We start from the raw sequence: 13,433 nt of genomic DNA on the forward strand, positions 1-13,433 counted from the left end.
GCTGTTTCTAGCAATTTGGAATATTTAGTACATATTCAGGATAGAACACATTATTGTAAGTTTTCTTGAGATATTTTTGTTTTGCTAGCTTGTATTTATTATGCCGTGGTGACAAAAAAAAGCAGATTTAGGTGTTGCGGCTTACTTTTGGGTTATCGAAAGGAAACAAATACCCCATATATAATATTCAGGAAGGATCTATGAGTTTCAATGACGAAGAGTAAATATAAGCACTAATTAACAATTTAACTTACAAATATGCAAATATTATGATTTAATTTTGTATCCAGGACTTTAAGTAAACTATGCATACTGTAAACTGTGAATTTATGCTGAGTCATCATATTTAAGGCCCAGGATTCTATCAATCTTCATTAAATATTTATAAAACTTCTTATTTGAGTTAATTTCTTTAAAATCTGTGAAATAAAGCAAATTTGGTTAAATTCTGAATGTTCCCCTTTTTCACCCTATATAGGTTGCATTTCCGTAAATATTGACAATGCAATTTCCCATAGGAACTCCTTTTACGGCTAAAACTGTACCACCTTGGCGCCTATTTTCTTCGGATGGCTAAGAAATATTAGGGCATATATAATTTCCCAAAGAACGAGAATCAAGGCATTTATTGTTGCACTGACAGCATGAACAGAAGCTTCAAAGAGTAAAGACAACATTACATATATAAATTTCGGTAAAACATTACATATATAGCAAGGGTAGCGTCTCAACCACAAAATTACCATCATTAGACGGTTGATTGGAAGTCCAATTACGCCTTACATTTCTGATAGTATTTCTGGTGTCACAAACCTATTATCGTCTTGAAAATACACGCAACATTTAGATATACATTTAGGTGGCAAACAACTGAATCAAAAACATGCACTCCTTTGTTTGCTTTCCATAACTATGTAAAATGACCGTTACATATATATTCAAGAGTAGGTATAAAACAGATTATAATACTTAAGACTATTTGAAAGGTCTATTAAGGGTTCGCCGACGAATTAACACACTATGTACCCCGTGTCTCCGTTGCCCCACAAATCTACTGCATTTACATGACCGCTTAACCCCCCGCCACCAACACCCCCCACCCCCCCCCCCCCCCCCATTATTTTTGCATTAGAGTTTCATAAAATTATTATGGAATTAACTTGTATCTATTTCTTATATTACTTATGGTACAAATGTTATCGAATATTCTTTCCATACTGAATTGCTTCCAAAAAGACCAATGCAGTTTTTAAATAATATTCAATGTATACACAGTTGTGTTTTGACACAGTCCCCACATTTAAAGTGTAATTTGTCAACCTCGGCGTCGTGAATATACCTTTTCGTAATATGTCTATTAGTTGATATACACCGATACTAACCGTGTGTGTACTCACACGATGCAAAGGTCATTAAATGCCGTTTAAATTTCGGATTGTGCATCCTCACTTTTCCGGAGATTTCGGTTTACCGTCCCGGAAATAAAGAACAGTCCTCGTAAATTTGTTATCCTTTAAATAAATTTATTCTAATAAATGACAAATTTAAAACTGTCATTAGATCTTTGAATATTGTTTTTATTGGTATTAATATTGTTTTTGTTATCAGTAAATTAAAAGCAAACCAAATATTATTGTTAAATACATATGCATTTTCATGCATCTTCAATCAATCGATTCTTAAATCTTGAAATTGCACAAGGTAATGTTTTTTCTGTTTATGAGGCGTATTAAAGCCGATGGATGTTGAAAGTGTTGTGGTTGATAGTTCAATCTTGTATTGATTTTTATAGGGTTTGAACTACCTGCCAATAACTTCGAGAACTCTCAAATCTTTACTTAGTATCTTTTTGTTGTTGGAATGTACAAGTACCCGGTCACTTTCACGTGTTTTTGTTATATGTATTCATATTTGAATACATCTGAGGAATTTTATAGATCATTCTTATGTTGTACTGTTAAACAGTTAAGGGGAGGGTTGGGATCCTGCTTACATGTTAAACCCTGCAACATTATGTATGTATGTCGCTGTATCGATGCAGAAGCTTGTTCTTCAGTCAGTGTTATTTGTTGCTTACATATTTGGTTTTCGTTTTTTCTTTTTTTTTACTATTCATATAAAGTGGATGTTGGCATTTAAAGGCAACCATACGGCCTTCAACGATGAAACAACATGTTCTGCTATAAATGACCACGACATGAAAACAAGGAAAACTAACGGTATAATTCTCAACAAAAAAGTTTACAAAAAACAAATATTACAAACATGAAAAAAATGACAACCACTGAACTACAGTATCCTGCCTAGGTACAGGCACATACGGAATGAAACAGGGTTAAACATTTTTATGAGCGCTCAAACCTCTTCTAACCTTGGGCAGTGGTGTAACAGAACAACAAAAAAATGAACAATAAAAGTCAATTGAAAAATGCTTAACCCATCTAATTTTACTGCAAGGGGATATTTCGTCGGATGATGTATGCATAACAAGATAAGCATTCCCTATTATAACCGATGCACCCATTTTGCGTCTGTTCAGTATTCATACAATTCCCTCGGTCTGTCTTTGTTACGTTCAGTCATCTTCTAAATAGAATTATAAGGTTAAAACAAGTGCTATCATGATATACGTTATTTGTTTTTCTTATTGTTGAATGCCGTATAGTCACCATCAATTTCAACAGGAATATATATTTTTCGTGCTGTTTAAGAATTTTTGTGACTCAGACCTCTAGCCATTTTTTGACCGGTATATCAAGGAACTGTGTACTTTGAACATTCAATTGCGTACTTATATATAAAACACCCTTCACCAATGCAAGGCACAACTTTACCTTGTTAGTTATACAATGGTTGTATATGGTTAGTAAAGGCAACAGTAGTATACCTGTGTTCAAAAGTTACAAATCGATTATCATATACACGAACTATTTGAACAACTGTCATATTCATGACTTCGTGCAGGAAAAAATGGTAGTTTGATCCTGGTTTAAAGGAAAGCCAAACCTCCTGCTTAATGACCATGTTACAAAATCGCTAAACACAATGCGACAGAAATACAACACAAACAAGCACAACAACATTCATAATAAAGAAATGCACCAAGAAATATAACTAGAAAAAAGGTAGTTCAAGTTGAGGACTATTGCAAATGTTATGCTAATACACAGCATAGGTTCGTGTTTCTCAAACTGTGTTGATTAGTTTGTTAGTTCTACCATGAGAAATTAAATGTCCAGTTAGTAGTTCATAATTATGAGTGAAACTGGTTTTCTTTGCACGGAGGAAATCACTCCAAGTAGACGAAGAAAACCTAGAAAACTGATTATTTAAACGTTTTTAGTGTTGCTAGTTTGTAGTGTTTCTTTTTTTTTTTTTTCGAAGATGCGGGTAAAGTTAAGTCTCTGTGTTATACGTGTTTTCTAGGAACGTAGTAAACAACTTAAAAGACAAATATTACTATATGAGTTTTAATCAAGACTTAAATATAAATATTTAAATCATATTTTATTTCAAACATGATATATGTCCGTGTGTCAAAAACGTCTAAAAAAAGTACAAACTGATTTCGTCGTTCATCAGAATAATTTGTGTTTGCTTAAGTAATTAAAATTTGCTTTAGAGGCAAAACGAAAGAAGTTTGTAATGTGTATTCATTATATTTATACCGTTAACATGTTTAATATAAAAGCTATTTGACGTCTTATCCCAGGCATAGATTACCTTAGCCGTATTTGGCAAAATTTTTTGGAATTTTGGATCCTCAATGCTCTTCAACTTTGTATTTGTTTGGCTTTATAAATATTTTGATATGAGTGTCACTGATGAGTCTGATGAAGACGAAACTCGCGTCTGCCGTACTAAATTATAATCCTGGTACCTTTGAAATCTATTTATGCCCAAAAAAAAGTAGAATAACAAAATTTTACTCAATTGTGTTTTTACTTTTATTTGCATCTTATTCAATGATTTATGACTATTGAACATCAGTTGGCCATTATAAATATGCTGAAAGCAGTCATGTCATATTTGTTAAGCTGAATATTGACACAGAGACAACATTACTATCCAATCCTCAAGAGGCAAATATTGTTCAAATTACAATTTTCTTTTATATTGAAGAGTATTAATGTACATTTAAATAATTTTGTTTTACTATTATTGTCGTCTCTATTTAGACGATGATTAATAGTAAAACGATGCGCAGTGTATTTTCTGTTTGATAACTGAATGTAGGTTACATTTCTTAATGACACATTGTCAGCATTTTCATATGCATTTGAACACTAAAAATACAAAACGGCGTAATCATTGTAGCTTTTGTGATATACGAAAAAAATCATGGCCTTATGAAAACTTTCAGTAAAACAAGCTATATGACAGTGTTTTATCGTTGATTTAAATACATGTTCACCATTTTATCAAAAAAATCATTCGGAAACCTTCATTTGGCCACATTGTTTTTGCACGTTTTGCACTTAAACAATTTAACCCACCAAAGATAAATGACAGAAATATGTATTCCAATCCTGTTGTTTATTATTAATGGAAACTATATCGACCAGCATGAAATAAATGATTTTAAAATGACACATACTGCTTTCAACATGTTCAAAATTTGGCAATCAGAAAAAAAATTAATTAAACATTACATTCGGCTTGACTTTAAATCAGAGTGTATGTCATCTTATTGAAAATGATTATTCCCTTTAACAGGAAACAGATAATTTAAACATTTTCATTGGATACAAAAAGCAGGAAGTTTTGGCACAGTTTGGTTCTATATTTGAACTCAACAATTGTAACACACATAAGATACATATCTACATTCAATATTTTATAACCACATGCCAGATATTTAAATCCTTTGATATTTTTGTAATAATTAACTACAATAAAGGCAGCCATAAATGTATATTATTAACAAGTTTATCGATGTCGAGGAATCAGAGACAACCGGAAGTATTCAGAAATCTAGGAAACACGAACACAGTCAAGATAACATACACCAGAGAAAGTAAGATTATCTATAGTTCTAATTTGACGTTTTTCAGACGTTTTATTCCTAAAGTGAACACTCGTTGTAAAATAAGAATATATTCATATGTCGACTGATAAGCAACGTCATGATTTGTTTGTGCTGTTCAAATCTTACTCCCGTGTCGTATCCTTTATTTGAAGGATGTACTTCACGTCAGATGGCAGAAATAACGTCATTGAACGATGACGTCCAATGTAAGAATGTATGGTGTTAATTGGAAAATGCACGAAAAGAAACTGAAAGCCATTGTTCAATGTCCACATCTTCTTTAACGAAATAAGGTAGTCAATTGAATGCATTCAAATCTGTCAAAAGTACATGCATGTATTGTGTTAATTTGTCGTTTCCGCACTCTTAATTTACCTACTCACATTTTAAGACAGTTATGTACCATGCTTAGTAACACGAACCATATTTTGACTATTTTACCGATTATGTCTGTTTTGTTCACGCATCGTTGTCAAAATAACGGAAAATTGATGCAAATGTCATAAAAGAGTAAGTTTTAGCGTTATAAAACCAAGTTCAATCCACAATTTTCTACATTTGAAAATGGTTGTACCAAGTCAGGAATATGACAGCTGTTATCCATTCGTTTTACGTTTTTTATCCTTTGATTTTTTCCATTTGATTAGGGACTTTCCGTTTTGAATTTTCCTCGGAGTTCAGTATTTTTGTGGTTTAACTTTTTTCTAGATCGAATTTAGGTCGTGCCTTTTTAACTCTTCTCGAAATATGTTCATTTCTAATAAAACAAAATGGTGCATTACATGTTTCACACTCTAACATTATTTTGTTTTTAATTAATTGTTATGAAACATAATGCTTACTTACTCAACATAAATCAGTTTTGAATTTGGATGGCGTCATTTTGATCTTCTGTGCTGTGTGGCATTACAAAAAAAAAATATGTTGAATTTGCTGTGTCCGCCACCGAAATTTACTTTGTATCACTCAATGATTTAAAACTTATACAAAATGTATATAAACATCACACTTAAACCAAGTTTGAATATGGAAGGAACTCTCATAGCCCTTGGGTTTTCATCCCTTATATACAGATACTTAAGTTACAGGCTGAATTTGCCAATTACGCCCTTGACGTTTACTTTGCTTTATCAATATTTATGGTAAAAAAAATTCCGCTCTATCACTTTCTATGGTTGTATTGGAAATGACTAGTCTGATAGTCATGTCTTTTTTCTCATCTGATGTATTTCAGCATTTGTTGTATGAATTACTTTTAACTAGTCTTGTTGGGATTTAACTTTTGCATTTTTGCAATTCTTTCAGTTACCTCAGGCAATCTCTTGTCTGGTAAGTATAAATACCATGCAATTAATGTCTATGAACATAACTATATCTCACTTTGTTAAACAATTGAAAATGGAAATGGGGAATGTTTTTAAGAGACCACAACCCGACTGAAGGCACTCGATTGATTTTCAACACAGCAAGAAATCAAGCACCCTGAAGAGACATTAAACAGAATAGGTTCTTTAAATGATTTAATTTTAGACAGACTTATCGAAATAATTATATTGATACTCGAAAAAACTTAAAATACAACATGTTTTTAAGGTGTAAGTTTAAATCAATGGTTTAGTGGGATACTCTCATGCGCCTATTTTATCGTTTAATAATAATAATAAAAAACTACTGAAAATAAGAAGGCATAGATTTCATAACGACATTCAAACTGACATAAAAACAGTCCTGGAAGTGCATAGTCTAGATATAAAAAAGCAAGGTATTGTAATTAAAAAGTAATAACAATGAATATATAAAATATTGCTCAAACTAGATTTTTGTATTTCTTTCATTTTAGGAAATTGCGATATTGGACCCAACAGTGGTCGACATAATTCAATATCGTTTGCATATGAACAAGGTAATATGTATTGCGATATATGTTTCTTATATATATATAAAATACCATCGCGTTAAAAATAGTTATCGAAAAAAACAATTACAATGTTTCGCTATTACCATGATTTAAACATTTCATGATTTAGAACATAGGTCCAAATTTTTTATGACACAACAACAAAACAATAAAAAATGTTTTGAACAGCAGTAATCGTGATCCCGGTTTTGGCGGTGAGCACAAGAGTTTCACAAGCAACATGATGTCATCCCGGTATAATGACGACATTCATCTAAAATGGCTTTGTAATAAAACAAACAGCTATATTCACTTAGGAAGCAACTTATTTGGTTAATACATCAAAAGTATATAAAAACAGGTAGGTGCCTGCATTATAAGATCAGATATAAGCTATTTGGTACTTGAAAAACTAAATCGCAGTAATACTTGATAACACTATCAAACATCATACATAATTCATATGAATATACAATGATTGAACGTTGTTTCTGGCGTTGGGCAGACACTAAAATATTGGCAGTTAAAAAAAAATCCATCATATGTTATGTTGAAATAAAACCGAAGAAATGTTCACGTTATATTTTTTTTACTTAACAGTCCTTTAATTATTAATTGAATATGACACATAGGTGAATCAGGATAGACACTGTTCATTATAACAAATGCATACATATGATACTGTGAAAAATGAATTTGGTTCGTTAAATTTCCTAAAATTTTGACGGAATATTCATTCTGCCCTTTGACAAAATATAAAAATTTCAAAACACTTTGGCTATGTACTCTATCGGAAAACAAAATCATTGAATATCAGTTTGACAAACACTAACCTTGATCATTGAGAACCTTAATTTATATTTAATTGTTTAAATGATTTTTCAAAGATTTATCTCCAAGTTGATTTTTTGCTTGATAACAACTATGTAATTTTAATGTACAGGTGAGAGAGACGTTCATAATTCGTTTGTAATACAATGCAAAGATTGCAATGATGCATTATTGGCGGACATCAGGTTCGAAAAAAAATGTGGTTTTCAAGCCTTGGAAATGTTGAGTCCTAGTGGGTATACTATTGCGTCCGCAAGACAAAGGTGTGTACATATAAAAGGTGTTGACAATGTCAATAGAATTTCAATAAATACATTTTATAATAAGAAAGGTTTATAACAATACAGGCAGGCGGTATAAAAAAAACCCAAAGCAAAGTCAATTTAAATTAGGTAGAAGATTACCACAAAAACATTGAGGAAATCTCAATATTAATAATGGAGGTGGAAGAAAATCATATAAGCAAAAAACAAAAACAAATCTACAACATACAACGATATGAACGATACAAAACTAAACACTAGGCAACAAAATGTACACAACCTCAATCAAAAACCAGGATAAACTTAGTTGCTCAAGAAGCGTGAGTAGATCCTGCTCCACAGCTGATACTCATACATCATAGTATATAAACTATGTCAAGAAATTTGACATAACATCACTTTTGTTAATTGTCTTATATTAAACTCTTTTTCAGATTACATTGGTCATCATTTAAACTTGAAATGCAAGATGTAAATTATATATTGCAAAAAAGATCACAAAGTCCACTTCTGATAGATGTGAGTTGTAATATTTATATACTATTAGGAAAATATAAGCTTTTAAACAAGAATAAAATACAAAATGGACACGCGTATTGTCTTTCCTTACTATTTTTTACAATAACTTACGAGTCGCTTTGTTTATATTTATTCGTATTATTATATATATTCAAGTTTCACATACTTTAAATGGTCCGAATGTTTTCATTTGTTTCCTTCATTTTTTTTTTGTGCATATGATTTTTTAACATTTGCAAAGAAAACACACCAGTTCGAAATTAAAATTGATGTTTCTTTTCTAGGTACTAGATTTAAAAGAAATAGACATAAAATTGAGAATGGAAATGGGGAATGTGTCAAAGAGACAACAACCCGACCAAATAAAAAACAACAGCAGAGGGTCACCAACAGGTCTTCAATGTAGCGAGAAATTCCCGCACCCGGAGGCGTCCTTCAGCTGGCCCCTAAACAAATATATACTAGTCCAGTGATAATGAACGCCATACTAATTTCCAAATTGTACACAAGAAACTAAAATTAAAATAATACAAGACTAACAAAGGCCAGAGGCTCCTGACTTGGGACAGGCGCAAAAATGCGGCGGGGTTAAACATGTTTGTGAGATCTCAACCCTCCCCCTATACCTCTAACCAATGTAGTAAACTAAACGCATAACAATACGCACATTAAAATTCAGTTCAAGAGAAATCCGAGTCTGCTGTCGGAAGATGTTACCAAAGAAAATAAACAAAATGACAATAATACATAAATAACAACAGACTACTAGCAGTTAACTGACATGCCAGCTCCAGACTTCAATTAAACTGACTGAAAGATTATGATTTCATCATATGAACATCAGGCACAATCCTTCCCGTTAGGGGTTTAGTATCATACCATCATAACATATATGAGAAGAACATAACCCGTGTCATGCCAACAACTGTTTTTAGAATAAATGTGTTTAGTTCCGATGCAAAGACCTTATCAGTGACTCAATATTAACGCCAAAATATGCAATCTTCAATGACTTGACAACAGTATCGTAATTATATCCCTTCTTAATAAGTCTATTCAAAGGTTTTATATACAACTAAGGAAATACAAAAGAAACAAACAATTTAAGCAACCAAAGGTTCCCTTTCTGTCTCAGTCTATCAATGACTAGACTGAAAATCGCATATAGCTGCAAAGAGCTCCGGATTGACAATGTTACCAGGTCAATCGAATATTACTATCATTTGTGTTATAGGTGATAAATACTAAAGATAGATCCGTGGTGGCTAAATTGGTTGAAGATTTAAATTCGTCACTTTCAAGTAATAAGTTAACCGTTAAGCTTTTTTGTGAGTATGCATCGTTGTATTTAACTGTACATGCTGTACATTGTGTTATTTCAAATCTTGAACAGTTAAAGTTTTAATAAACATAATTGAAATAAGAATAAAGAAATAGGGACACCAGCCTTATTTTTGAAAGGAGTTTTTTTAAGATGTACAAAATACAAAAAAAACAAATTCAAAACGTAACACCAACAACCTTATTTATATTAAAATCAAAATGAACGAAAACAAAAATTTAGCGTATGAAAAAACTTTCTTGTTCAAACCTTTTCACACTAACAATATACATGTGTCGGCGATATTTATAAAAAAAAATGAAACCTAAACGTTATTAAATGTATGCATTCGACGTGATGTTTGAATAAACCATTCACAGCCGATAACTGAAAGCAAATGATGAATAAAGACCAAAAACGTTGAAGAGCCATAAACCAAAATAGAAAAATCCATTTAAGACCAATTTTGCTCGACGAAGTTGAAACCTTAATTTCTATTCACTTTCAAAATGTATGAACGATTATTTAACATGTTTTAGATAGTTTGTTATAAATCCTTTTGGTACCGAACTACTGGGCTAGTCCTGGAGGACCGATCGTCATTCAGCATATGTTACGACTCAATAATAATAATAATAATAGTAAAAATTTCTATAGCGCCCTATATAACAATAAAATCACTCTAAGGCGCTTTACATATATACATGATAAAAATATATTAAGTTAACCACAAAACAAAATGAAATAAAAAAAAAATGTTATGTTTAAAAGAACTAAAAACGGATATATGAAAGATATATGAACATAAATAATTATATTGATAGAAAAATAATAGAATTAAAATCAATAATAAACATTAAAAATTTAGCAGAAAGATTATAATAAATAATTGAAATGGTCATGAAAACTTTTGCTAGAATAAAAATTGTACGAAGAAAACAAAAAAACAAAAATCACAGCACATTTTCAAATAAAAGGAATAAGAATTAAGATAACAGCTTATTAAATGCAAGTCTGTAAAAATATGTCTTCAATTGTTTTTTAAAACACTGAACAGATTTAGAGTGACGAATTTGTACAGGTAGATTGTTCCATAGGGTAGCGGCAGCACGATTAAATTGATGAAAACATAATAACAACTTCTATGTCTACCATATAGTAAACGCCTTTAACGATTTAAAGATAATGTCACAAATCTTATAATTTTTTAAGCATCTTGCGCGCTTTTCTGAATATACCTTCATTAGGAACTACCAAAAGACGATTATACAAAAGCCAATAATGTATAAGGACCGAAAATGTTAAAAAGCAAGACATGGTTTCAATGCGGAACACATTTTCAAGAAGCAACATGCGTTTATAGTATGTATATTGTAAAGTACATAAAAACTGCTTATTATGATTATACAATGTATTGAAAGTACAAAACAGTAATGTTGTGTCGTGTGTACTATTGTTTTTCTGTTTGTCTTTTTCATTTTTAACCATGGCGTTGTCAGTTTGTTTTAGATTTATGAGTTTGACTGTCCCTTTTGGTATCTTTCGTCCCTCTTTTTTTAACCGATGTTAACATATTAACGACTCAATGTAGAAAACATTAGCTATCTTATTCGATGGTTATTGTTTTTTTTTTTCTATTTCAGATCAAACAGAGCTGAATTTGAGTGAAAAGATTATGATATTATTGATGACGGTTGCACTCAACATGACATTTAAACACAAAAAGCATTTCATCAACTTAAAATGTTCGATCTGTAGTCAGTTTTCTAAGGGAACGATATTCATTATATCTGCTCTTATAATCTCATTAATGACTATGGTAGCTGTACTGGTCGCTAAAGATTGGATGTAGGATGAAATAATCTTGCAACAGACGAATATTTACATAAATTCGATTTATTTACATTAAAATACCTAACTATGCTTGGGGTAACAATATATTCACTGCATGCGGAATTTGTTATGTTACTTGTGTTAGTTTAACATATTGTTCTCGCGCTATGAGAAAAATTAGACTGTGTTGATTCGGGTTTGATCTGTCATTCATCAATCAATCAATCAATCATGCAAACTCCTGATTTTCTACATGAAATCAAAATCAAAGTATTCGGAAAATGCAAGTTAATCTGGAAGAACTTACTAATTGAGTAAAATATTTAGATTATTGTTTTTTTTTTTTCTGTATGTCCATTGGCAAATGTATTGAACCAGCAGGCAGGTCTTGTACATTTCTAATGTGCGTCTAGGAATTATTTTTCATCATACAATTAAAATGTCTACTAATCTTTATGAAAAATCTTGAATTTCTGCTAAGCATGCTTTTTTTGTGTTTTATTCAAACCAAATACGACAGTGTTTTCCATTGATTTATTGAAGAAATAGAAACACTAATTTAATATCCCTCCATTTCTAATATCTAGGTTTGAGATTTCTTGAAGAGACACGAACAAAATGAGCTTCAAGAACAAAAAAAGGGTAGTTAGTCGCAGCTTTGCAATGATTTGATGGAAAGGCGAAACGATTTCTGTATTATCGGGATCATAATTTTGGTATTAGTTTTCGTAACTGTAATGTTTATTTGATACGATATACATTATTGTAAAACGTGTACCGCTGTATGTGTTGTATGTAAACTAAGACATTACGAGCATAGCATCCAAATTCAATAACAATATGTCCATGCATTGTGTGCATACATGCCTCGATATTACGCTTTGTTCTAAACCACAAAGATCTTGATAACCTTTGAATCTCAGTTTTCTGTTGTCACTGTTCAATCTCCGGCGCAGAGTTCATATCCGTTCCATACATGCTTTGCAATACTGCACTTAATATGACCTCTGCCATACATTGTCCGACCCCATGAGGAAATTTCCTCATGGCCGACAAGCTTTCGGTATTCTCTGCAAAGTCCCTTGCGTGATACACAACCTAGCGAGGACTGTCGAAATTTTTTATGCGGAAGGTTAGGAGTAATCAGGTAAAGTGGCGATGGCGGAAATTATGAGAATCATCTCATCGCTTCATCTCCTTCAACTAGGATTGTCGCCAAATTGAAGATTTAAAATTACTTTGACGAAACGTGCATCTGACGCAAACACAAAATTTCAATCCTGGTAACTATGAGGAGTATATTTGAAGCGAAAAAAGAAGAAATTCTATGAATTTTGCCGACAGGCTACATGTACGGCAATCTTGAGTCTTTCAAGTTTTTATCACTCGGTTACCACTTTTGATCCTGGTCCTTGATGGTAGTTGTCCACTTAGCAGCTCTGTGTAATCTACAGGGGGTTGTTACAATTTGCCGGGTTCATATATACATAAGAAACCCGAAAAAAATCACACTTCATTTTCGTGACATGTAATAGAGTGATAGACATAGAAGCATAGGCGGATCCAGGGGGCTTGCCCTCCCTTTTCTTGAAAAAAATGGTTGATTATAAAGGGAATCGCTGAAGCATGACTGGAATTGGATCCCCTTAGGTCAGTTAGATACACCCCCCCCCCCCCCCTTTATGAAAAGTTCTGGATCGGATCCGCCACTGAGGAGACAAATTATCCAGTGGGAACAAA

At 32.0% G+C, this 13,433-nt stretch overlaps 1 protein-coding gene across 1 annotated transcript; it reads left to right on the forward strand.

The window, feature by feature from the left end:
• Positions 1 to 4,895: 4,895 nt before the first annotated feature.
• Positions 4,896 to 12,120, forward strand: LOC143055310 (uncharacterized). Its single transcript, XM_076228447.1, has 7 exons — positions 4,896 to 5,017; positions 6,335 to 6,358; positions 6,870 to 6,932; positions 7,870 to 8,020; positions 8,455 to 8,539; positions 9,774 to 9,867; positions 11,504 to 12,120. The coding sequence occupies exons 1-7, from the start codon at positions 4,936 to 4,938 to the stop codon at positions 11,710 to 11,712; spliced, it is 708 nt and encodes a 235-aa protein (XP_076084562.1). The 5' UTR covers positions 4,896 to 4,935; the 3' UTR covers positions 11,713 to 12,120.
• Positions 12,121 to 13,433: the final 1,313 nt, after the last annotated feature.

The sequence above is a fragment of the Mytilus galloprovincialis genome, chromosome 12, assembly GCF_965363235.1.
Source record: "Mytilus galloprovincialis chromosome 12, xbMytGall1.hap1.1, whole genome shotgun sequence".
NCBI lineage: Eukaryota > Metazoa > Mollusca > Bivalvia > Mytilida > Mytilidae > Mytilus > Mytilus galloprovincialis.